Source organism: Hippocampus bargibanti, linkage group LG09 (assembly GCF_051943395.1).
Source record: "Hippocampus bargibanti isolate YZ-2025 linkage group LG09, ASM5194339v1, whole genome shotgun sequence".
Classification (NCBI taxonomy): Eukaryota; Metazoa; Chordata; class Actinopteri; order Syngnathiformes; family Syngnathidae; genus Hippocampus; species Hippocampus bargibanti.
In genome coordinates this window covers 23,934,602-23,962,160 of record NC_142742.1, presented here as the reverse complement: position 1 = coordinate 23,962,160, position 27,559 = coordinate 23,934,602, and the positions used below count along the sequence as shown (strand labels likewise).

The following is a 27,559-nucleotide window of genomic DNA, read 5'->3' as shown; positions in this document are numbered from 1 at the left end:
CCACATAATTTTCTTGGGCCCGCGAAAGCAAATCAAACTTTCATGAAGTTTGCTAAAGAAGCAAAATTTCAAATTGTCTCATGTCAACCACAAAAAGAGTCATCATTTTTTGACGTCAGATTTTAAAACTAGTTATTCATTAAAGGACAACCGACGCCTCACTGATTTTGGACACAAGTTGTGTCCATAATTTGTAAAATCACTTCAAATGACTTCTACTGAGCGTATTTTACAAAGATTCCACCGTATATAGCTATATTTTACGTTTTAAGACTCGCGCTGAATATTCAGGAAGTCTTGTTTTTGAGTTGGTGTCATTCCTGACGTCACAGAGGGAATGCCCCTGACCGCGAAAGCCACACACAATGCATTTTGCAGTACTTTGTTTGGTCTGAAAACTTCGTGTTGATGGCGAAATTAGAAGGAAAACATGAATAACGCGATGGTGAATCGTGTGTTGCACCAAGACAACTACAGGTAACATCCAAGTTACGACCGGGTTCCGTTCCGACAAAACCGTCGTAAGTGAAACGGCCGTAAATCGAAAAGCATTCAAAATGGCTGACGCGAAGATCACATATAACAAATGACGACACGCTGGCATCTCCTTCACGACAGGATCGTATACGATGTCAATTATCGATCTTTATTACTGTGTCGGCGCACACGCTTTCTGCTGACCAAAATCCGCACGGCTTCCCACGCATGCGAGCTGTCAAAAAAACAGCTGTCCAAAAATCGCTCTCCCTGCTTGTCATGATCTGGTTGGCGACCAACGGGGGGGCGCTGTCGGCCCCGCCTACACCTGCACAGGTGCTGGTCGTCCCGATCAGATTGGCGACCAGCGGGTAGCGACGTCAGCCCTGCCTGCAGCCTCGCAGGTGCTGGTCGTTTAATCATTGACACGTAAAAGGACACCCGGCACAATCATCCGGTGCCGGTTCATTGTTTGTTTGCTGCTTGTTTGCTGCATGCATTGTGGATGTGTTTGTTTAACCTTGGCGGACTTTTACTTTTGGTCTTCTTTTGCTGCTTTGTATTTTTTCCATTCAGATTATTTTGATGTTTTACATTTTGTTCCTGCTGACTTTATTTTAATACAATTTGTCAAACAACCACCTGCTCCCTCCTGCCTGATTTTTGAGATCCGCACCCGCCATCACCACCTCGCAAACAGTGACACTGCTAACGCGAGTATCCAGAAGAGGTCACCTGCCTCAAAGAGGCGGCGGCGCCGACCGTGAGCCCGACGCGGCGTTTGCGTCGCGGCGATACCACCCGCTCCGCCTCGGCGTCGGTGGACACCCCTCCCTCCCCCCGATTGCTGTGCTGTCATGCTGGAGAAAATTGTCCTACGGGATGCTGTCAACTTGTATTTGGACTTTGTATTACCCTGGACTTTGTCTTCGGTGCTCGGTCCGGGGCCCCCCCCCCTCACAACCCGTAATACGTTTGGGATTGTTCCCTTTCTGCACGCCACACTTCTCGCCATTGTCGGGGTTCCCATTGCCCCCCCCCCCCCAAGGAGATCGAGGAATTGAAAGACACGAAAGGGTTGAAAAGCGCACTTCACTCGTCGTTTTTTGTATTCTTTATTTTTGATTATTCTCCTGGTCCTCTTTTTAGGACCAGTGCTTTGTGTTGAAGCTTAATAAATAATCATGCACGGACCACGGATGAGTAACAAGAAAGCATATTCTCCAAATCTGAAGCCATTGTTTTGATTCTCCAGCAAGGCAAGACGTCTTGGCGTGACGTCACGATCTGGGGGCGGGACTTTCTGAAAATGCCCAATTCGCAGCTCCATTTTTTTGCAGTTTTAGCACACTTGAAGTCATTTTTATTGGTGTTTTGCATTTGATTAAATATATCAGCCTCTGTGTTTTGGGGATTTTAGATGCTATAAAACGTTTTTCTGATGTCAGTTAGGAAACAAAAAAGTGGTGTCGGTTGTCCTTTAACTCATTGACTGCCAGACGATGTGCTCCGGTGCCAGGGTTTTTGTCATTTTCACTCAAATTCCAGGACCCACAGAAGACTTATATGAGCTTGAAATGAGGGTGACTGTCTAAAATACAATGCAATACATACATATTGATTTATATAGCGTTTAAACAACAGCCGTAGCGAAGCTGTAACAAAGCAGTAACATTGACAAAAGGCAAATGCTGCCCCCTCGTGGAAGGGCAAAACTTCGCCAGAGGTCTGACCAGCACTTTATCGGCACTGCCTGCAAAAAAAAAAAAAAAAAAACCCGAACGAATTCGGTGGCGAATACCGGATTTCGGTATGCAATTCCTGAATAAATTCGGGAATGGCAGGGAATGAGTTCATGGAACTTCATTCGAATTCACGTTAGCTTTTCCATTCTGAACAAAAAAAATATAAAAATCACTGAAATAGTTGATTCGGAATAGAAGCCGTCTGCATCCAGGCGGCACGAGCTCGGTCTTGGTGTGAAGCCGTCACGCCGGTGCCGTTTCACTCTCTTGAAAAATGGCAGAATCCTACGAGCCCATGTCAACTTTCATTCAAAGTTTTTTAACAATCGCCATCGTTACGCTAAATAGCCGAACAAACTCCACGTGGATAAAATCATGGGATGTTTACTTCCATCTGTCCGGGTCACACGGCCGGAAAACATCTGCTCTTATTCATGCATCTGCACGTGCAAAAAAAAAAAAAATGGCGGACGGCAATACAACACGTCACATGTCAACGATACGTTTCACTCCCTAGTGCTTTCTACTATCTTTGTCATTGCTTTATTTCCTGTATATCGTAGCTGTCCATGTTAAGCGCTTTGTGACAGCTTCAGCTGACCGTTGGACAGTCTGCGACTGGATGGATGCATGGCTTGAGGAGCCTGCCATGAGAAGAAAGGAAGGCCGATGCGTACGTGGACGTGTTGCGTCTTGGAATTGAAGTGGATTGACGTGGGACAGGAGATGTGAGACAATCTCTTTTCGTCAATGGATGCTACACCTTGGTGTTCGCTGTCAACATTTAACTTGAAGCAGATGTGCACGTTTCACCATGATGTCCCTCATCCACTGGTGAAATGGACACTTTGATCTTCTCTAGTTTCCCCTAGAACTGCTTCATACAACAGAGAAGGTGCTGAAAGAGCTTAAGATTGAATGACTGTCTGTATCTTTTGTGCTCTGTCACATAATTTGTTATTTAGTATTTTTTGTTGCACGGGTGTTGGTCGTCATCATCAGTGCCAGTTAAAAGGACTCCCAGCACGCCCATTCGGGGTCGGGTCATTCTGTCTCGGTTTGCAAGGTGTTGACGGTGGTTGTGGATCCCAAAAAAGCAGGCAGGAGGGAGCAGCAGAATGTATTTGACAAATTGTGTTAAAATAAAGTCAGCAGGAACAAAATCTAAAACATCAAAGTCATCTGAACAGAAAAGTACAAAGTATCAAAGAAAACCACGAGTAAAAATCTGCCAAGGTGAAACAAACCTGACAGGGTAAAGCAAACACATTCACAGTACAATGACCCGACCCCGAATGGTCGTGCCGGGAGTCCTTTCCACTGCCACTGATGAGGACGACCAACATCTGCGCAACTGAGGGCGGGGCCGTCAGCGATCCGTTGGTCGCCAACCAGAACGTGACAGTCTGCCACGGATTGTAACGACCAACACCTGTGCAGGTGCCGGCGGGGCCGACGATTTTCTGTGTAGCTCTATCTCTTGTTTCTATTTATAATTGTATTTTATTTATTATATTCTATTTGTAATTGTATTTTATTTAAAATGTATGATTATTTTTATTTGATTTTCTACTTCTTCACTTTCCTTCTTCTCTTCCTTGAAATACACGCACGCGCATTCATTGCACACCCAAATAAATCCACGGCCACACACACCCGGATGCATGCATGCAGACGCTCCATCAGCGCTGGAGCCAGACGCGGAACGTCCTTGTCCGACGACAGCGATCAATGATCAAGGGGGAGGCGGGGGAGGCAGAGGAGGGTTAAGAAGCAAAAAGATGGATGAAGGGAGGGAGGTGGGGCGAGGCGGAAGATGAGGATGAGGATGAGGATGAGGATGAGGATGAGGGGAGGGGTCAGCTCCTCCCATCAGCCAGTTATCGAGCAGCGCTGTGGACGGTTCTGTGATGTTGAGCGGACGAAAGCAGCCTGGCAGTCTTCAGACGGCAGCGAGCGCTCTTGTCGGAACCGGAGCAGAAGGGGAAAAAAAAGCCCCCCCCCCCCCCGCCCCCCTCGCCCCATCTAGGACCTCGTCTTCGCTGCGGACGCCGCCATCATGTGCGACTGTTTCCACCTCGCCTTCCCGAACTGGCACGGCGCCCCCGCCGGCGCAGGTGAACTTCTTTGAATCTGACGCGGAATTTCGTTTGGGCTGCGGCCAGCGCGGCGCGGGAGTGTTTAGCATGTCTGCCGCGCAGTTTGGGGCTTCAGGGTTTGAATCTCGTTAGAGAAACTATTTTTAGAGACATGACAATCTGAAGGCCCGAACGCAAGGTAGCGCATGTTGTTGTTGTTTTTTTTCATGTGTGCGATACCTTCAAGCAAAACAGAGTATGTTGACGATGCATTTGTTTGTTTTCAAAAAACTCGGGGAAATGTCATTCCAGGTGAATTGAATCCTAATTATATTAAATTGTCAATATTTTATACGAGCCCAAAAAGTATTTTTTTCAAAATATTGAACGTAACCACGGACGAACGGGAATGGCGGGTCACAAGTACAGTTCCACCATTTTTTTAAATCCAAACAACAATGTGATCCAATCGTTGGGCTGGCGACCAGTCGGCCGCTTGGCAGAACGCGACAGGTTCTAGGCAACCTTTTGCTCAAAATCATCCATCCACCAGCCGCGGCGATAAGGGTGTTCAACTTAAGCCCCCCCCCGACCCCCTGCCTGATGACCCCGCCCACCCAGCCTCTCCTCTTTTGCGGTCCACGTCCGCCTGCCGTTTCTCGATCAACGGATAGGCTCATTTTATTTGGGGTAGAAAATCTGCCCGTGAATGGTCATGTTATGTCATCACATCACATTTTTTTTTAATACTAAAACATTTATGTGAAATGATTTGTTTATCACCTCGGTGCATCTTTGTCCGGGTGCTAAAAAGCATCCGATTGCACAATTTGAAGGCTTTGAGACCTCCCGGGTGGACGGTCTCGGAAAACGGATTCGTGTTTGGCTTTGACAAACACGCTGCTGAGTCAGCAGCGGCCTGTGCGGGTGTGCGCGACGCGCGAGTGTGCGCGTGCTGCTAATGCCGACCTGCAGTGAGCGCTGGGTGTGTCGTCTGCAGAGATGTCATCATCATCATCATCATCATCATCATCCCCTTCTGGGAGGGCTCGCCTTCCTCCTCCTTCTGCTGCTGCTGCTGCACAGAAGCGCTTGTTGTGGCAACGTCGGGACACTCAACAATGCAGCTGTAGCGGATGAGAAAAACAAAACATCAAAAAGAAGATGCGTTAAAAAATAATAATAATACATTTCATTCATAAGCTCCTTTCAAAACTCAACGTCACTTTACAGTCACAGGATCAGTTTTTCTGTGGGTGAGCAGTGGTAGCCACATGCGCCAGCGTTCGAACCCAGAATAACTAAAATAGATAGAAAGTTAGCGAGCTAGCAAATAGATAGATAGCTAGCTAGCTAGCTTATAGATAGCAAATATATAGCTAGCTGGGTAGTCATCTAGCTAGCTAATAGATAGCAAATAGCTAGGTAGCCAGCTAGATCGCTAGCTGGATAGCTCATGTGAGCAACATAATGTAAAACGACCAGAAGGAGCCATTGTACACTTTCTGATCAACATTATTCATATCAGACCAATTTTTTTAAACCAAACGATATATTGCTCTAATTGGACAATATCATTTCATACAGCATATGTTGATTGTAATGACGAATCATTTTAGTACTCGCAGGCTTTTTTTGTGAAAAGAAATATGATACAATGCTGCTGCCTTTTAATGGGCACGGCGAAGGTTTGCTTGAGTGTGGCATCGGGAGGCCAAACTGCGGCAAAGTAAGTCATGGCAACACTTGACGGCACGAGCCCAAGGTCCCAAATGTGGACAGAGGGACCTTGACTTGCGAGTTGCACCGGCTTGATTTGGTTTATCTTTTTTTCTGCTATTCATTTATTTACTGTTTTTATTTATTTGTTATTTTTGTTGTTCTTTTTTTTCCTGTTATTTGTTTTTCTGTTTTTATTCTTTAGTATTTATGTTATTTTTTTTTTACCAATTTCTTTCTGTTATGTTTTCCTGTTATTCTCTGCTGTTGTTTTTTATTTCTGTTTTTCATTTATTTAGCTATTTTTAATGTATCTATTTTTTATGCTATTTTCTTCTGTTATTTTCTTTTAATTATTTCTTTCTCATTTTATTCATCTATTTATTTATGTTATTTTTTTCAATAATTTTGTTTTGTTATTTTTTCTGTTATTTATTTATTGACGTTCTTATGTTTTTATTTATTTAGCTATTTTTTCATGTTATTTTTTCTGTTATTTTCTTCTTTTATTTTTTTCTGGATTATTTTTTGTTTTCATTCATCTATTTATTTGTTATTTTCTGTTATGTTTGTTTTATTATTTATTTCTGGTATTTTCATTATTTTTGCTGTTATATATTTATGTATTGATCTCTATTTATATATTTATTTCGGTTTTTATTTATTTAGCAATTTTTTTAATGTTATTTTTTCTGTTATTTCCTATTTTATTTTTTTCTATTATTTATTTTTTTCTGTTGTTATTTATCTATTTATTTGGTATTTTTGCAATTATTTTTTGTTTTGTTATTTTCTTCCATTATTTTTTGTTATTTATTCATTTATCGATCTCCCTCTGTATTTATTTATTTATGCATTGATTTAGCTATTTTTAATGTTATTTTTTTCAGTTATTCCTGTTATTTTCCTCTTTCATTTTTTTCTTTTATTTAGTTTTTTTCTGGTTTTATTTATCTATTTATTTATGTTATTGTTTCAGTTATCTTTGGTTTGTTATTTTTTTCTGTTATTCATTTCCATTTTTTATGTTATTTATTTCTTTGTCGGTGTTATTTATTTATAGATCTATCTATCTATCTATCTATCTATCTATCTATCTATCTATCTATCTATCTATCTATCTATCTATCTATCTATCTATCTATCTATCTATCTATCTATCTATTTCTCTCTCTCTATCTCCATCTATCGCTATCTAACTAGCTACCAATGTATTTGCTATCTATTAGCTGTCTATGCGCTAGCTAGCTATTAGCTGTTTATTAGCTAGCTAGCTTTCTATCTATTTGAGTTTTCTTAGCTATCTATTTATCTAGCTAGCTAGCTATCTAGCTGGCTATTTGATATCTATTAGCTATCTATCTATCTAGCTAATACCTGTCTATTAGCTAGCTAGCTAGCATTCGATCTACTTGAGTTGCTTAGCTATCTATCTATCTATCTATCTATCTATCTATCTATCTATCTATCTATCTATCTATCTATCTATCTATCTATCTATCTATCTATCTATCTATCTATCTATCTATCAGTTGAATTAGTTATTTCTTGTTTGTTTCACGTTTTGGGCCGAAATCTGTGTATCACATTGCAGTACGCGGTGCAGTGGACAATTCGGGTTGTGTAATTATCTGTGAGAAGGCGTTTATTTTATTTTATTTTTTCATACGCACGACAGATCAGAAGGAGGTATAGAAGGGATTTGTGCTGGCAACTCAGCCAGGTGTCTCCAAGATTTGAAATTTGAAGATTACGTTGAGCAATTAGCTTCAATTTCTTGTTCCAGTGGATGGCAATAGAGTATATTGGGAGCACGAGGTTGGAATTTAATTGCGTTTAATTGGTTGAAATCTTATTATAATTGGAAGGGGGGGGTTGCGGGGGGCTGCCGTGAATGGATCTTGTGTGGCAGGCTCAAGCAAGCGTCTGTGTGCCTTTTGGCGGAGTTATGCAAGATAATGGGGGAGGAAACAATCTGCTAACTGACTTAGCTTTTGTTTTTGCAAGACATCATGATTGGCGTCAGACGTGAACGTCCCGACTCGCAAAAGCAAAAAAAATAAGAGCGGGCAAAATGCTCGGGGCAGTCGTCGGCGCCGGGGGAGCCACACCCATGACCGCAGCTGCGGTGACAACCTGCGGCATCTGCAGCCTCCCTGCTACTGTCGCACTATGTCGAAAACGGTCAAACCAAACGGCTACCTTTAGCAGTCAAAGGGGACATTATAGCTCGAGTTTGACCACCCGGCTTGCGTCAAACCAAGGAAATATTTTTCTTGGTTTTATATTTCTCAAAATATGTCATTTATGAAAGTATGATTGACTTTTTTTTATTCATTACAACATCAGTGTTTGTCAAGTTATATAACAACCAGTGGGGCATGGCGCGATACTACTACTATTATTAGTACTATATATATATATATATATATATACAGTAAAGTCTCGTTATATCGATATCGGATATATCGATAGTCCCGGTTATATCGATACTATTTCTATGCACGCACGGAGAAAATTACATGCAAACAGGGTCGGATATATCGATAGTCCCGGTTATATCGATATTATTTCAGCCCCCCCGTGAATATCGATATAACGAGACTTTACTGTACATAATAATTGAATATAATAATTGAATGTTGCTGTGCCGATTACCATTTTGTAATCGGCACACACACATGTGTAATGTTGCTTGTTGTGTCGCCACAAAGGGACATAAGTCTTCTTGTGCCGGTCCCAAGCCCGGATAAACATAGAGGGTTGTGTCAGGAAGGGCATCCCACGTAAAAGGTGGATCAAACCTCTAAAGATGGAGGACACTGATTTGCTGTGGCGACCCCTTGAAGGGAAAAGCCGAAAGGAAAAGAAGAATATATAACCACTCGTCGAGTTTGGGGGTCACTGCCAAGACCAGAACATTAAAACCATTAATGCAAAATCCAATTTTAAACAGATGGCTTTTGAGGTGGGATTTGAAAGTGGGAAGAGAGTCAATATTACGGATGTTTTATCTCTTGTTCTTATTGATAATTTTATCTGTGGTTTTATTTATGTCCCTTTTTTGTGTTCGTAAAATGTCCTGGAGAGCTTTGAAAGGCGCTTATAAATAATATATATTATTATTATAATCAAATACAGTAAAGTCTCGTTATATCGGTATCGGTTATATCGATAGTACTGCTTATTACGATACATCGATAGTCAGGTTATATCGATATTTTTTAATAATAATAATACATTTTATTTCAAGCGCCTTTCAAAACACCCGACTCCCGAGAATATTGATATAACGAGACTTTACTGTATATAAATATATTATTATTACTGATATTTCTCAATGATCCCCTTCTTCTCCTTGACTGTAATTTTCTTTTGTGTCTTCTTAGGCTGAACACGAGCCTGTGGTGTCTTTTTCGATCCCAAAAAAGCTAAAGTTTCTGTAAAAAACTCCTTGGAGGCGATCAATGTCTCTCTCTCTCTCTCTCTCTCTCTCTCTCTCTCTCTCTCTCTCTCTCTCTCTCTCTCTCTCTCTCTCTCTCTCTCTCTCTCTCTCTCTCTCTCTCTCTCTCTCTCTCTCTCTCTCTCTCTCTCTCTAGCTCTGGATTGACGTGTGCATTCAGAGAAAGGGGGTGTGGAAAGGCAGGCCGGCTGGGGCACTTTTCGCTCATGTGCTTTGGTGTTTTTACTCCTCCGTGTTACTCCGCCAGCCGTGTGTGTGTGTGTGTATATACACACACACATATATATATATATATATATATATATATATATATATATATATATATATATATATATATATATATATATATATATATATATACACACATTTATATATATATATATACACACACATTTATATATATATATATATATATATATATATATATATATATATATATATATATATATATATAAAATCCTCGTCTCACCCACCATGGGTGGTGTCTGTCCCCCATCTTAGCTCGGGTCTAAAGAGTTTGATGTTTCTCTTTATTTGTAAGTAGGTTCGTTGTCAGATCTTCCAGGCAGACGATGCGCAGAGCTTGATCGTGGCGTAGAGTCGACCAAGTCGTGCTGTGAAACTCCGTGCGATGCTGAGCAGGTCTCTGCGAGCGGTGCGTCTGTCTGGGTCTGAGTCCGAGATGAGTCTGAATCTCCCTGTCCCACGACAGCTGCTTTTATACCATTTTCAAGCCTGTGATATGCGTCAGGGTGAGACGCACATCAAGGAGATCAAGGAATTGAAAGACATTAAAGCTTAAAGCTGCGGTGCGCACCGGTGACGCCACAGGTCCTCTACCAGAGGCCAGGAAGCTTGAGGGTTCTGCGCAGTATCCGTACTGTTCCCAGCACTGCGCTTTTCTGGACCGAGATGTCCGATGTTGTTCCCGGGATCTGTTGCAACCACTCGTGGAGTTTGGGGGTCACTGCCCCGAGTGCTCCGACCACCACAGGCATGACTGTCACCTTTACCTTCCAGGCTCTCTCCAGCTCCTCTCTGAGCCCTTGGTATTTCTCGATTTTCTCCAGCCAGGATGAGTGCCTCTGTGCTGTCCTTTAGGCCAGCCCTCTCTAGCCACTGATAGGACTTCTTGAGATCAGCCACTTCTGCTATGGTTCGGTGGTACGTCCCGTGTAGGGGCTTTTCCTCCCATGATTGTCCCTCATCCAGCACCTCATCCTCTGTTCCTCATTGTTTGAGACATTCTCTGAGTACATCATCCGTTGGAGCCTTCTCTTTGATGTATTCATGGAGCTTGGATGTTTCATCCTGGACAGTGGCTCTCACACTCACTAGTCCCCGGCCTCCTTCCTTACGGCTTGTGTACAGTCTCAGGGTGCTGGACTTGGGATGGAACCCTCCATGCATAGTGAGGAGTTTTCGGGTCTTAACATCCGTGGTCTGAATCTGTTCCTTTGGCCACCTTATTATTCCTGCAGGGTATCTGATCACTGGCAGGGCATAGCTGTTTATTGCCCGGGTCTTGTTCTTGCCATTGAGCTGGCTTCTGAGGACTTGCCTCACCCGCTGGAGGTATTTGGTCGTAGCCGCTTTCCTTGTTGCTAGTTCGAGGTTGCCATTGGCCTGTGGTATACCTAGGTACTTGTAGCTGTTTTCAATGTCTGCTATTGTTCCTTCAGGGAGTGACACCCCTTCAGTGTGGACTACCTTGACCCTCTTAGTCACCATCCGACTACATTTCTCCAGCCCGAATGACATTCCGATATCACTGCTGTAGATCCTGGTTGTGTGGATCAGGGAGTCTATGTCCCTTTCGCTCTTAGCATACAGCTTTATGTCATCCATGTAGAGGAGGTGACTAATCGTAGCTCCATTTCTGAGGCGGTATGCATAGCCTGTCTTGGCGATTATCTGGCTGAGGGGGTTCAGTCCTATGCAGAACAGCAGCGGGGAGAGCGCATCACCTTGGTATATGCCACATTTTATGGACACTTGCGTTAGTGGCTTGCCATTGGCTTCAAGTGTGGTTTTCCACATCCTCATCGAGTTTGCAACGAAGGCTCTCAGGGTCCTGTTGACCTTATACAACTCCAAGCATTCAGTGATCCATGTGTGTGGCATCGAGTCATATGCTTTCTTGTAATCAATCAAGGCTGTGCACAGGTTGGTATGTCGGGACCTGCAGTCTTGTGCGACTGTTCTGTCAACCAGCAGCTGATGTTTGGCACCTCTAGTATCTCTACTAATGCCTTTCTGTGCTTTGCTCATGTATTGATCCATGAGTGCACTTATCTTAGCCGCAATGATGCCTGACATGAGCTTCCATGTTGTGGAGAGACAGGTTATTGGCCGATAGTTGGAAGGAACTGCACCCTTTGAGTAATCCTTCATGATCAGGATTGTTCGCCCTTCGGTTAGCCATCCTGGGTGAGTACCATCCATCAGCAACTGGTTCATTTGTGCTGCTAGGCGCTCGTGGAGAGCTGTGAGTTTCTTTAGCCAGTAGGTGTGGACCATATCCGGGCCTGGTGCCGTCCAGTTTTTCATACCTGAGACTCTTTCTTGTATATCTGCCGCTGTGATGGTAACTGGGTTCTGTTCAGGGAGGTTGCTGTGCTCCTCTTTCAGAGTCACCAGCCATTATGCACTGCTGTTATGTGCGCCCTCCTTCTCCCATATGCCTTTCCAGTATGTTTCAGTTTCCAGCCTTGGAGGGTCTGCTCTGCTGTTTGTGGATATTGGAACACTGAGCTACTAGTTGTTTCGTGGTCAACCGTGACTGTGGGTTTCGAAGTAACCATTCAGCCCCCATACTCCGCATGTAACCCCTCTGACTAGGGTTGCTTGAGTAGTAGCATTTCAACAGAGCGATGTTATCGCATCTCGTCCATCTCCGCTTTGTTCCAGTAGCCCATTTTTCATCAAGGTGCTCTGGTTCCCCAGCACCTGACGCAGACCTTGTTTGGCCGGGCGACGTCTGAGCCAGCATGTCATTCCATTTATTGTCTCTCATCATTGTATGAGGTAGGCATTAGCGTGAAGGGTCTTGCCCAAGGACCCACACTGGATGATGTTTTTTGTGCTCATTTTTCTCTCCCATATGCCAAACCGATGCCTTATCAACTGAGCTATCTAGCCGCTGTGTATATATATGTATGAAGGAACAATAGCAGACATTGAAAACAGCTACAAGTACCTCGGTATACCACAGGCCAATGGCAACCTCGAACTAGCAACAAGGAAAGCGGCGTGCAGAAAATGTGTTCATCGGTGTGAAAAAAACCCCATATGCTCTCTCCTTGAAGCTCTGTACAGTGAGCTTCTGACAAATATTTGAGAAAGGAGTTCCGGTTCATTGGGCATGAGCCGCGTCACGTCAAAGCTCATCGCACGCACAGCCATGAAAAGAAACGGGCACTTCATCAGCGCCGTGCACTTGACACGAGCCACCATGATTGTAGCCATGACAAGGCCGGACGCCCCCCCGCCGCTCCTCGCCATTCCTCTAATCCACTCGGCGACAACATCCTGGAGCATCAGTCCTTTGCAGGATGAAACCACTTTCAACTCACCGCTACTAACCAAAAACATGACACGACACCTGAGGCTTGCCTTTCCACAGCTTTCACCCACCAAAGCAATGTGAAAGGTCCCCAAAAATCATGGGTGTCAAAGTCAAGGCACGGGGGCCAAATCCGGCCAGCCACCTCATTTTATTCGGTCCGTGAACGCAAATCAAGCATGTCAAGTGCCATGCTCTTCTGGCAAGCTAGTGAGATAGCTAGCTCTTTTTTCTATTCAGCTTGCTGGATAATCCCTTAAATCACAGGTATCGAAGTGAAGGCACGGGGGCCAAACATGGTCAGCCACCTCATTTTACTTGGCCCGTGATAGCAAATCAAGCTTTTCAAGTGCCATGATGCTTGCTAAAGCCCCAACCAAATGTTCAAATTATCCCATGTAGACCACAATAACAGTTGCTAGGGCCATTATTAATGAAGTAGGAATCAAAAGTAGAAACAAAAAGATTCTTTCATCTTTGGGACGGCACAAAATGTAACTGCATACCCCAAGGGGCAGGCAGGGAGAAGAGCGAAGAGAGAAGGGATGGAGGGGCGTTCACAGGATGTGACGTCATGACAGGAAATCTAAGAAAATAAAACGATGTAAAGATGGACAGAATGTGACATCATGACAGGAAGTCTGAGAAAATAAAATGATGTGTAAGGAAATAGAAAATATGCTTAAAATGTGTTGGTATAGTGAATTGCCTTAACAATAGTTATTTTTAACTTCAAATTTGAAAACAAGTTATTCATTCATTTGTTGGGCACTCTATACGTAATATGTGGAGCGGATGAAACGTTCCAAAGGCTTCCCCAAATTTCTAATGGCTCTCGAGAGGAAACCGGAACTACAATGTGGCAAAAAATTTACTGACAACCTTCCAATAAAGCAATAGCGGGTTGAAGTTGAATTGAAATTTGTAGCCCATGGCTTGAATTTGTAGCCCATGTTGTCAGCTTTCTGCTTTGCAGGAGGTCCATTTGTTAAGCGGTATATTACACTTTGGAGTGACACGCATTTGTGTGAACAGCTGTTTACCTTTAAAAAACACATTTGGGTTCCAATATTTTAATTCTAGGTGCGGTATAGTTTGAAATAATTCATGATTTATGTTACTAATGTTTTATTTTTAACAAACTAACAGGAAACAAAAAAAGTCTATTTGTGCGAGGTATATCATTATTGTACACAAGCTACATTTAGTTGTATTTGCCAACTACTGTGACAGAGTAACTTAACAATGCCAATACATACATAAAGTGAGGTTTTGTACGCCCACCCACCGCGCGAGCTACGCTAAATCATTTGAGTGACTTGTTGTGTCTAAAAGCACCTCAAGTCATTTCCAATTTGAGAAAAACGACATCAGCAGGTAGGTCAACTGTATGAGCTAATACTGTATTTCTGTTATTGGGGTGTTTCGTTTGATTTTTTTTTCTGGATGGAGAGATTGTATTATGAATGTTATCAATGTTCCATTTGATCCGGATAATGTTGACTCTGGTTTTGTTGATGTTTGTTACTTCTTCTTTTCTAATGGAATGTGATTTGAACCCTTTGAACCCCTCCGCCCCGCCCTAACCCCAAAAGCGAACATACCGCCACCTCTTAACACTAATGCACTTAAACAAGCAGTCAGGGCGCACATGACAAACGTTAGCGCAGTGAAGGAGGTCATACTATGCGCGGTTGAAAACAACATGTTGTATCGTTCACCTGATCAATAACCCTCACATAAATGTACACGAGCTGAACGCAGTTTTATTTAAACATGCTTTCATGACAATCATCTGGATATACAGTAAAGTCTCGTTATATCGATATTCAAGGGAGTCCGAAAAAATATCGATATAACCGGGACTATCGATATATCCGACCCTGTCTGCATGTAATTTTCTCCGTGCGTGCATAGAAATAGTATCGATATAACCGGGACTATCGATATAGCCGATATCGATATAACGAGACTTTACTGTATTATGAATGACAGTAGGACAAATATTGTTCCCATTATTAATATTATTATTAATTATTATTATTATTATTAGTAGTAGTAGTAGTCGTAGCAGTAGTAGTAGTATTAGTTGTATTAGTATTATTATTATTAGTAGTAGTATTTGTATTATTTTTTAATATTAATAGTAGTAGTAGTAGTAGTATTTGTAATCTTAGTCGTAGTAGGAGTGTTAGTGTTAGTAGTAGTAGTAGTTGTATTAATATTGGTGGTATTAGTATTCGTACTAATAGTAGTAGTATTAGTCATAGTATTATTAGTAGTACGTATTAGTCGTAATAGTATGTGTATTAGTATTAGTAGTCGTAGTATTCATAGAAGTAGTATTAGTATTATTATTATTATTAGTAGTAGTAATAGTATTAGTAGTATTAGTATTTGCAGTAGTAGTAGTGGTATTATTATTATTATTATTATGTTTTTCCAAACCGCTTCTGCTCACAAATTGCACTACAGAGTGATGAAGTTACACTGCTACTAGGAGCTCTGGTGTCACCTCAAACACTGCTCAAATCTTCATTTAGGTGACCCGCAAACGTAAAATAGCATAACAACGTAAAATAGCTTAAAATACAACCAGATGTGTTGGTACTATGATTTTCCCTTTATTTTTTACATTATTTTGGCGGGGGGGCTGTATGGATGAATGTAGAGGACCACTTAACATAACTTGATGGAGGAGATGAGCTCCCAAAGGAAGGGCAGGGGGGCTCAGAGTCTAAGATGAGACAACAGTTAAGACAAATGTTGAAGTAATATGTTGTGTTTTGCTGTTTTGTGCTCGTAGGAGGTGAACGAAGGCTGAGAGCGCCAGACCTCGGCTCAGAGGACCGCTCAGTGAGTCGAAACATACACTTGAACAGAACAGATGAACAGGAACCAATGGTTGGATCTTGGATTTTGACAGACAGGTGTCAAAGAATGATCTAAATGGGGATAAGTACTCCAGAAATGTATAGTCTTCATTTTTTAAACGAACGTTATCCACACGCAATTCGCCAAACATAGAAATACTAAGGCTAAGTACAGATACAGTGGGGCCTTGGCTTACCAGCTTAATTGGTTCCCAGACAGAATGTGTAAGGCGAAAAGTGTGTATCCCAAAAATTAATTTCCCATAGGAAACCATTAAAATGACAACAATCCGTTCCCAGGTCTCCGAAAAATATAATTTTCAACAAAATGAGCCTTAAAACTACACACAACATACCTTATTCTATGTATAATAAATGTGCTATTGTATTGTAATGAAGGAAATACACTTCTTCTTTTCCTTTCGGCTTTTCCCCTCAGGGGTCGCCACAGCGAATCAATGTCCTCCATCTATCCCGGTTTTGTGCATCCTCTTCTCTCACACTGCTACCTTCATGTCCTCTTTGACCACGACCATAAACCTCCTTTTCGGTATTCCTCTCGGTCTCCTGCCTGGCAGTTCAAGACTCAGCATCCTTCTCCCAATATAGTCGCTCTCTCTCCTCTGGAAAAGTCCAAACCATCTCAGTCTGGCCTCTCTGACTTTCTCTCCAAAGCCTCTAATATGAGTTGTCCCTCTAATGTACTCATTCCTGATCCTATCCAACCTGGTCACTCCCAAAGAAAACCTCAACATCTTCAGCTCTGCTTCCCGTCTTTTCCTCAGTGGCACTGTCTCCAGTCCAAACATCATGGCTGGTCTCACCACGGTTTTATACACTTTTCCTTTCATCCTAGCTGAAACCCTTCTATCATACATCACACCTGACATTTTTCTCCAGCCGCTCCAGCCTGCCTGGACACGCTTCTTCGCCTCTTTTCCACACTCTCTATTGCTCTGGACAGTTGACCCCAAGTACTTAAAATCCTCCACCGTCTTTATCTCTTCTCCCTGTAGCATCACTCTTGCACTTGGATAACTCTCATTCACACACATATTCCATCTTGCTGCGACTGATCTTCATTTCTCTCCTTTCTAGGGCATATCTCCACATCTCTAGTTTCTCCGCCACCTGTTCCCTATTCTCGCTACTGATCACAATGTCATCTGCAAACATCATGGTCCAAGGAGATTCTTGTCTAACATCGTCTGTCAGCCTGTCCATCACCATAGCAAACAAGAAGGGGCTCAGAGCTGACCCCTGGTGGAGTCCCACCTCCACCTTGAATTCCTCAGTCATATCGACAGCACACCTCACAACTGTCTTACAGTCATGATACATGTCGTGCACCGCTCTGACATACTTTTCCGTCACTCCAGACTTCCTCATGCAATGCCACAGCTCTTCTCTGGGCACCCTGTCATACGCTTTCCCCAGATCTACAAAGACACAATGCAATTCCTTCTGACCTTCTCTATCAGCATTCTTAAAGCAAACACAGCATCTGTCGTACTCTTTTTTTTTGGCATGAAGCCATACTATACTGCTGCTCACAAATGTTCACTTCTGCTCTTAGTCTAGCTTCAACTACTCTTTCCCAGAGTTTCATTGTATGGCTCATCAACTTTATTCCTCTGTAGTTCGTACAACTCTGTACATCTTTGTTCTTAAAAATGGGCACGAGTACACTTCGTCTCCATTCTTCAGGCATCTGTTCACCATCTAAGATCTTGTTGAATAACCCAGTCAAGAACACCACCGCCACCTCTCCAAGACACTTCCATACCTCGATTGGTAAATCATCAGGCCCAAGTGCCTTTTCCCCCTTCATCCTCTTCAGTGACCTCCTCACTTCATCCTTGCTAATGCTTGCTACGTCTTGGTCCACAACAGTCACGTCTTCTACTCTTTGTTCCTTCTCATTTTCCTCATTCATCAATTCTTCAAAGTACTCTTTCCATCCTGCCATCACACTACTGGCACCTGTTAATACATTGCCAGCTCTATCCTTAATCACCTGAAACTGCTGCAGGTTCTTACCATCTTTGTCTCTCTGTCTCGCCAGCCTGTAAAGATCAGTCTCACCTTCCTTGCTGTCCAGCCGAGCATACAAGTCATCATAGGCCTCTTGTTTGACCTTTGCCACCTTTATTTTAACCGTGCGCTGCATCTCCTTGTACTGCTGTCTACTCTCGTCCGTCCTCTGTGTCCCACTTCTTCTTTGCTAACCTCTTTCTCTGTATACACTCCCGCACCTCCCCATTCCACCACCAAGTCTCCTTATCTACCTTTCTTCCACTCGATACATCAAGTACTTTCCGACCTGTGTCTAATGAAGGAAATACACTGCATTGTATAATAAAGTCACTTTATTTACATGTGTGATGGTCGTTGATGGCTCTTAATTGACACCTGTTGCTTTCTGACTTGTAAGGTCTTACAAAACTGAGGCATCACATTATCATTCATCATGTTGATGATTCTCATAGCCACAGTCTTTTCTGGATGTCAAAGTCAAAGTCCGCTTTATTGTCAAATATGCTAATATGCATGACATACAGCAGAGATGAAATTAGTGTCCTCTCGGACCCAGCAAGCAACTCCTGAATGGCTTGCTTCTGCGTGTCCCCTTGAAGGCAAATCAAATCCTCTGTGTTGAGGACCTCATTATGGTCAGCAACAAGCTCCTCGATGTCATCTGCATCCACTTCGAGTCCCATGTTCTGTCCAATGGAAACAATGTCGTCCAAAACAACAGAGTCATGAGGATCAAATCCGTCAAAGTCCCTCTCAAGGATGCATGCGGGCCACAAATTCTTCCATGCTGCTTTCAAGGATCGAAGGGTAACATCATGCCAAGCCTTTAGTCACGTGAAAGCATTGAGTAAATAAAGCCTTTGTGTAAAGCTTTTAGGCGAAGGATGGTAGCAATGGTGGACTTAGCATATCCGCTAAGCCGCTAAATCAGACAAACACACACCTCGTTCGTTTTTCTCAATGATCTCCTTCTTCTCCTCAACTGTAATTTTCTTTTGTGTCTTCTTCGGCTGAACATGAGCCTGTGGTGGGGTCTTTTTCGGTCCCAAAACAACAAAAGTATCTGTAAAAAACTCCTTGGAGGCGATCGACCTCTCTCCCCTCCTCCCTCCCCCCTCTCTCTCTCGATCGACATGTGCATTCAGAGAAAGGGGGTGCGGAAAGGTAGGCCGGCTGGGGCGCTGTTCGGTCATTGTCACGTCCGCACGAGGAGAGAGCAAACGACCTCGTCGGACAAAAGGGAGCTGGATCCAAAATACATGATGGAGACAGTAATGGGTTCAAAAGAGGCTTTACTGAGACACGCAGGGGGGGAAAGAAAAGAACAAGACAAAAACGGGGCAGCAAATACCGAGCGAGACCAACCTGGCAAACGGTGGAGGCGATAAGTCACAACGGGAAATACACCGGCGAATACAGAGACTAACTGGGTGACTTTTATAGTCAGGAAGCACATTAGTGAATGGAAATCAGGTGTGCGAGCCGGAGGAACAGGGAGGGGAGGGACGCGCACCTGATGCCAATCAGGATGTGACAGTCATGTGCTTTGGTGTTCTTCCGCCGAAGATTACTCCGCCAGCTGTGGTGGGTGTGTATCCCGAAAAGTAATGCTTAATCCAAGGTTTAATTTTCATAAATTTTACGTTCGTAAACCGAAAATTTCGTAAGTCAAGGTGTTCATAAACCGAGGCCCCACTGTACCTGGAAAATCTAGTATGGAATCTGTAAAAATCAGTTAATCAATAAATAAAAAGAGTTATAAAACTAAAACATTTCTCCAATGAACGCATGGCGTACACCCTTTGCGTCTATAGACAAGTGACGAGCCATCTCACTTCGCCGAAGGGGAGAGACCACGCCCGCAGGGTTCGTCCCCCGTGGAAGATCATCCAGAGACGGAGAAATATAGCGACAGTGACAAGGAGGTAACCACTGTACTCCCAGAAACTCGTCTGGCGCAACGGTCTCAATTCGCGTGTATAATTCAACAAAGGGGACAAAGGTTGGAAGTAATGTTTGAAGACACACTCGCTGGTTTTGTTGCAGGACGATGACCCACACCACAAGCGAGGGAGTCGAAGGAAGGGTAAAAAGTCTGGATTTGGCTGTGGGTTTGACCGCCGTTCGTCTCCAAAAATGACCAAACTGAAGGCAAGTCATCTCCAATCAATTTCTACAGATTGGATTGGATTGGATATGCCTTTATTAGTCAGATTGCAAGAGGCGCTGCGGCTGTTCCTAAACAGCTATCGTCCATGTGGTGGTGCTTCCACAGGAAGCGTATAGCGCAGAGTCAGAGACGATCGTGAAAACAGCCAAAGATGGCGGCGCAGAAGGTCTTGTCTATGGTGGAGGTGGCAAAGAGGGCATCTTCATCAAAGAAGTCGTACCAGAGTCCCCTGCCTCCAAAAGTCTACAGCTGAAAGAAGGTACTGCTTCCAGTTTGACAAAGAATATATATACAGTAAAGTCTCGTTATATCGATATTCAAGGGAGTCCGAAAAATATCGATATAACCGGGACTATCGATATATCCGACCCTGTTTGCATGTAATTTTCTCTGTGCGTGCATAGAAATAGTTTCGATATAACCGGGACTATCGATATATCCGATATCGATATAACGAGACTTTACTGTATATATATATATATATATATATATATAGCATACAAACTATTTTTCGGGAAAAACACGGAGCGCCACAATGAGTGATGTGGCGTTCGCGAATGAGGTGGTTCTTGGAGCTATATCGCTGAAGTGAACAAACCTGGAAATTGCAGACGGCTTTTTTTCCCTCTATTCCCCGCCCCCAGTTTTCGGTTAAAGCCGCTCGCGATTGGTCAGGATCCGTGGTAGAGGAGGGAGGTGACACACGCAGCAGGTCACACACAGCAGTGAGCGGGGGGAGGGGTTACAAAAACAAACGCACACATGAGACGACAGATCTTGAAACAAAAAACAAAAGTGAAAAAAAACAAACAAAAGTGAAATGGTGAGAAAATGGATAGAAAACACAGTGAAATTTGGACTCGTTTCAACTTTATTGATAGTTCAAAGCTAGAGTGTAGACTGCAAGGTTAAAATATCCCATCAATCAGGCTCCACAAATAACCCGCACAAGCCATCTGTACAATTTGAAGAGAACATACAAACAAGGGAACCAGCTATTAATTAAGTTTCTAGTGTGTCTGCGTGCATCTGTTGCTGTTGCCATATCACAACTTCTAAGATGTACAACCCGAAGCTCCTTGAGACACTTTATGAAAAAACGCTATCCATTCCATCAAGCCAGCAACGACCAGCACAAAGGTAAATAAAACGATTTCATTACAATACCATAGTACATTTATTACACATAAAATAAGGTATATTGTGTGTAGTTTTAAGGCTTATTTAGTTGAAAATTATGCTTTATGGGGACCTGGGAACGGATTATTCTAATTTAATGGTTTCCTATGGGAAATTAATGTTTGGAATACACACTTCGCCTTATACATACTTTCTGGGAACCAATTAAGTTTGTAAGCCAAGGTATCACTGTTCAAATCTGAACTCGGGAGTGTATTTGCTCAGTTGTCATCGTACCGGTATTCTTGTCACAAGTTGTAATCTTTCTTTCAATGTAGGCGATCAACTTCTGAGCGCCACCGTGTATTTTGACAATGTGTCATATCAGGACGCCATTGAGATTCTGGAGCGTGCTCAGGCTTACAAAGTGAAGCTCTGCCTAAAACGCAAACCCGACATCGCAGAGGGGGAACTCCCCGCTGAGTCTGACATCATCCCTGTAATTCTTTTTTGTCACATATTCAATTTATTATGCGGGCGTCTCTTTCTTAGGCAAACCTAACAATCATGTTCCTCACCAGGAGGATGAAACCTTCACTCCAGAGATGAGAGAACATGGGAAATCCAAGAGACGAGGTGATGCACGCATTTCTTGGCCCAAATTTCCCTCCCTTGGGAGAGGAAAGAAGTCCCGTTTTGCAAGGTCTCATAGTTCCTCTGAGGCTGATGAGCAGAGGAAGTTGGAGCTGAGTCCTCCCACGAGCGACACAGAGTCGCCAATCAAGACGCAAGATGCCCTTAAAGGCAAGAAACGGCATAAGATGAAGCTTCCATCTCTGACAAAGAGAGGCCGCATTAGCTCGTCTGAAGATCAGGAGACGGATGCGCCGTCATGCGCACAAGAAGCTGTGGAACTCATCTCACCCGAAGTCCTTCAAAGCCCCATGGACAGAAGGCCCGAAGTGCACAGGATAGAGCAAATGGCTCTGGTAGAAGGTTCTGACGCAAGAGTGACAAAACCTCTCGCCATTCAGCACAAGGTGGAGCTCATTGCTACAGACACTGCTTTGAAAACAACCGATCTCACGGTGGCTCTGGCGGGTCAAGATAGCCCCACAGGACCACTGTCGCCCGATGGTAAGAAAAAAAAGAAAGAAAGGTCGGAATTGAAATTAAAAATGATTGGGAAGGACAAATCAAAGAAGAAGGAGGTAAAGGCAAAATCGCCCAAAAGGCTAAAAACCCTGGGCGCAAGTTTAGAAATAGCAGATCAAGGCATTGACAAGGGAGATCGGCCCGAGCGTACCCCTCAAACTGATGAAACATCCCCCATCAAAGGCAAAGGAAAAAGTAAAAATAGAGCCCTACTCCCCAAGCGTGAAGATATTGAAATTCCTGGTATGGAGGATGTAGGGAGAAGGACAAAAGTGAAAGGAGCCCTCAATGAACTACCAGAAACAGTCCAACTCTCAATTGATGTGGACAGGGTAAAAGAGGCCGTTTCGAAATTGCCTGGATATAAGTTACCGAAGGTCGATAGGCGTGGAGTACCTATTCCTGAAGAAATCACCGTGATCGATGCCAATGCTCAAAGAATTTCAGTGAAAACGCCCACAAAAGTCGCTGACGGCAGAATGAAACAGGGAGCACCCCTCAGTAAGGCAGAGGACACTTCCACTCCAGATTTATCCAAGACTTTATTCAACCTCCCGAAGATCAAACCGAGTGACTCACCTTCAGAAGAAGTTTTAATTGTTACCCGGTTGGACCAAACAACTACAGAGACAACACAAGCATATGAACTTGCACTCAACTCAAAAGAATCTGACAAGACATCAAAGACGACCAAGATAGTTTTACCAAGCATCGGTTTTTCAAATGCCGACTTTAGAGTGCCGGATGTTGGAATGTATTTCACAAAGCCAACTATTTCCGGGTCAAAGGATGACACGGTGAACAGACAAAGAACAATATTCCTACAAGAACAAATAGCTGAAGGCGGCATCACGTCAGATGCCAAAATGCACGAAGCTGAAAGATCTTTCCTGGCAAGTACTGGTGAACTTGAATACATTGATTCAGCGGAATCCCCCATCGAGATACTGAAATTTGAAGCATCACTACCAAAGTTAAGAGGTCCACACATTGATTTGAGCTTATCAAAGTCTGATGGAAAAGTCCAGTCACATGACGCTGAGTTAGGGGAATATAAAATTATTCAGGAAGATAAGCCACCAGTTGACATTGCAGGGTTGCCCAAAGATCAGGAATCAAAAGGACGCAAGTTTAAAATGCCACAGTTTGGTTTCACGATACCGGAGATCACTGGACCACAACTTAATGTGAACTTCTTCAAAAAAGAGTTGGATGAGAAAAAGCCAGAGCCTGAATCCGAGGCACAATTAAAAGAAGCCCCAGATGTGGATTTAAGTCCTGGAAAAGCACAGTCCTCATTGCTGAAAGATAAAACGCCTGAACGACTTTTGTCTGGAGTTGAACTTGATGTACATAAAGGCAAATTCCAACCGCCAAAGTTGGGAGTAAAAGGACCTGATATTAATTTTGGTTTATCGAAGGAAGATAAAGTTGCTCCTAGAAAAGCGAATATTGGAATTGCAGAGGCAAAAATGAAAGAAGACAAGATAGATACTGAACCCTTGTATGCTGAAATTCAACATAAAGGAGGCAAGTTCCGAGTGCCAAAATTTGGCATCTTGATGCCCACAGTGAAAGAACCAGGAATTGCTATTAGTCTAGTGACAAAAGACATAACTCTACCAGAGGCCAAAGCTGATGTCAAAATTCCCGGTGGAGAAGAAAGTCAGCTTTCGGTTGGCAGTGATATTAAAACACCAAAGATAAACATTGCGACAAAGGATGAAACATCACCAATGAAATTGTGGAGGCCAACATTCAGACTACCTAATTTTGGGATTCTTTCTCCGAGTCTCTTAGTTGGCAGATCCAATGGAGACCAACATGTAAAAACTGATGAGAAAATTGCCGAGGAGGTTTTAGCAGTTAGTATAGAACCACCAATCATCGACGCAGTTGGTCCATCAATAGAAATTACAACGACACAAGAGGAACAAGAGGTCAAAGGAAGCAAGTTTAAGTTGGACATCTCCATGCCAAAAGTGAAAGGGCCTGAATCCGATTTAAGTTTATCGAAGAAAGATGGAGCGATCGGAGTCCCTGATGTTCAACTCCCCGATGTTAAAATAAAACTAGCATCAGCTGAAGTCCACACCGAAGATCCCAAGAGTGAACCTCGAGCAAACAGTCGGGAGGAATCTCACTCTAAATTCAAATTCCCAAAATTGAAATTACCAAAATTCGGAGTGGCTTTACCACAGGGCAATTGGGAAATAGCCGAAGATGTCAAGGCGGAGGGAGCAGATATAAAATCACCAGAAATGGATGTCAACATCGATGTTGATGTTAAGCTACCATCAGTTGAAGTCGATATTGATGCTCCGAAAATTGAAGCTCGACCAGGGAGTGTTGAAGGATCACCATCCAAATTCAAACCACCAAGCCTCAAATTACCCAAATTCGGAATTTCCTTGCCACAGGTCAATGTTGAAGTCCCTGATATGGAAGGAGACATCAAGATAGATGGAGCTGGTTTAACATCACCAGAAGTAAAGGTTGAGGCTGAAATTCCCGAGTATGCCACAGATATTGATGTCAAAGTGAAGAAATCGAAATTCTCATTTCCCAAATTCTCATTAACAAAACAAAGCAGCAAAGAATTTGAGGTTGATATGAGTCTCCCAGATGTTGATGTTTCAATTCCAGAAGGGAAAATCACTTCATCTCCAGGAGAGTTTCAACCACCAGAAGTTGGTGTCAAGCTAGAGGGCCAAGACAGCAAATTTAAAATGCCAAGGTTTGGCATCTCCATGCCAAAAATAAAAGGACCCGACATTGATGTAAGCTTACTGAAGAAAGATGGAAAGATGAGAGTCCCTGAACCTGAAATTCAACAAACAGACCTTGAAGTGAAATTACCATCCGTAAAAGTAGAGATAAAAGATCCTAAGATTGAAGCAAGCAACCTTGAAGGATCGCCGTCAAAATTTAAATTACCCACAATCTCGTTTCCCAAAATCTCATTGAAAAAGCAAAGTAGCAAAGAATCTGGAGAAGAGAGTGCTCTCCCAGATGTTAATGTTTCAATTCCAGAGGGAAATTTGGTGGTCAGTCCACCTCAAGTAGAGTTTAACCCGCCAGAAGTGGATGTACACATCGATGGCCAGGGAAGCAAATTTAAAATGCCAAAGTTTGACATTGCCATGCCAAAAGTAAAAGGGCCTGACAGTGATTTAAGCATATCAAAGAAAGATGGAAATATTAGACAGCGAGAGCTTCAAGTTGAACACCTTAATGTTGAAATGAAACCACCATCAGCTGAAGTCCACACAGAACCTTTCAACAGTGACCCTCAAGCGAGCAGTCTGGAGGAATCTCCCTCTAAATTGAAATTCCCAACATTGAAATTACCGAAATTCGGTGTGGTTTTACCACAAGTAAATTTGGAAACTGACAAAGATGTCAAGGTGGAGAGAGGAAATATACAATCACCAGAAGTAGATGTCAATGTAGATGGCCCGCAGACCAAATTTAGAATGCCAAAGTTTGGCATCTCACTGCCAAAAATGAAAATATCAGACATTGATTTCACTGTGTCAAAGGAAGAGGGAGACATCAAACTATCAGAATCTGAAGCTGAACTTCCAGATGTCGATGTTAAGCTACCATCAGTTCAAGTGGATATTGAGGTGCCGGAAATTGAAGCTCGACCAGGAAGTGTTGAAGGATCACCATCCAAATTTAAGCCACCAACACTCAAATTACCCAAATTTGGAATTGCCTTACCACAGGACAATGTTGAAGTCCCTGTAATGGACAGAGACATCAGGGGAGACGAAGTAGGTCTAAAATTACAGAAAGTCAAGGTGGAGACTGAAATTCATGAGCCTGCCACAGATATTGATGTCAAAGTGAAGAAGTCAAGATTCTCATTTCCCAAATTTTCGTTAACAAAGCAAAGTAGTAAAGAAGTTGATATCTGTCTCCCAAACGTTGATGTTTCAATTCCAGAAGAGAAAATACAAATCACTTTACCTAAAGTAGAGCTACAAAAACCTGAAGTGGATGTCAATACAGATGGCAATGAGAGCAAGTTTAAAATGCCAAAGTTTGGCATCTCCATGCCAAAAACGAAAGGACCCGATATTGATTTAAGCTTGTCAAAGAAAGAAGGTGACATTAAACTACCAGAATCTAAAGTACAAATTTCAGATGTTGATGTTAAACTACCATCAGTTCATGTAGAAATTGAGGATTCGAAAATTGAAGATGAATTACAGGGTGTTGAAGAATCACCATCCAAATTTAAACCGCCAACACTCAAATTACCCAAATTTGGAATTGCCATACCACAGGACAATGTTGAGGTCCCTGATACGGACAGAGACACCAAGGTAGACAAACCAGGTCTAAAATCACCAGAAGCCAAGGTTGAGGCTGAAATCCCTGTGCCTGACACAGATATTGATGTGAAAGTGACAAAGTCTAGATTCACATTCCCTAAATTCTCACTGAGCAAGCAAAGCAGTAAAGAATCTGAAGTTAATGCCAGACTACCAAATGTTGATGTTGCAATTCCAGAAGGGAAAATGCACATCACTGCAGCTCAAGTAGAGGTTACACCACCAGAAGTGGATGTCAATATTGATGGCCATGAGAGCAAGTTTAAAATGCCAACGTTTGGCATCTCCATGCCAAAATTGAAAGGACCTGACATTGATTTAAGCCTTTCAAAGAGAGAGGGAGAGATCAAACTTCCAGAAACTGAAGTTGAACTTCCAGATGTTGATGTTAAGACACAATCAGTTCAAGTAGATATTGAGGCTCCAAAATCTGAAACTGGATTCGGCAGTGTTGAAGGATCGCCATCCAAATTCAAACCGCCAACACTCAAATTACCCAAATTTGGAATTGCCTTACCACAGCTGAATGTTGAAGTCCCTGATATGGACATCAAGGTAGATGGAGCAGGTCTAAAATCTCCAGAAGTCAGGGTTGAGGCTGAAATCCCTGTGCCTGCCTCAGATGTTGATGTCAAAGTGAAGAAGTCGAGATTCTCATTTCCCAAATTTTCATTAACTAAACAAGGCAGTAAAGAATCTGAAGTTGATATGAGTCTACCGGATGTTGATGTTTCAATTTCAGAAGGGAAAATGCTAATCACTTCACCTCAAGTACAGTTTCAACCACCTGAAGTGGATGTCAATATAGACGCCCA

General features: G+C 42.8%; 1 protein-coding gene across 1 annotated transcript; it reads left to right on the top strand.

Moving 5' to 3' along the window:
• The first annotated feature begins 4,281 nt into the window (after positions 1–4,281).
• On the top strand, positions 4,282–26,955 carry LOC148894058 (uncharacterized). Its single transcript, XM_089004917.1, has 11 exons — positions 4,282–4,339; positions 15,854–15,903; positions 19,772–19,882; positions 20,004–20,108; positions 20,233–20,386; positions 21,585–21,745; positions 21,828–23,360; positions 23,547–23,750; positions 24,822–25,778; positions 26,697–26,816; positions 26,923–26,955. The coding sequence occupies exons 1-11, from the start codon at positions 4,282–4,284 to the stop codon at positions 26,953–26,955; spliced, it is 3,486 nt and encodes a 1,161-aa protein (XP_088861043.1).
• Positions 26,956–27,559: the final 604 nt, after the last annotated feature.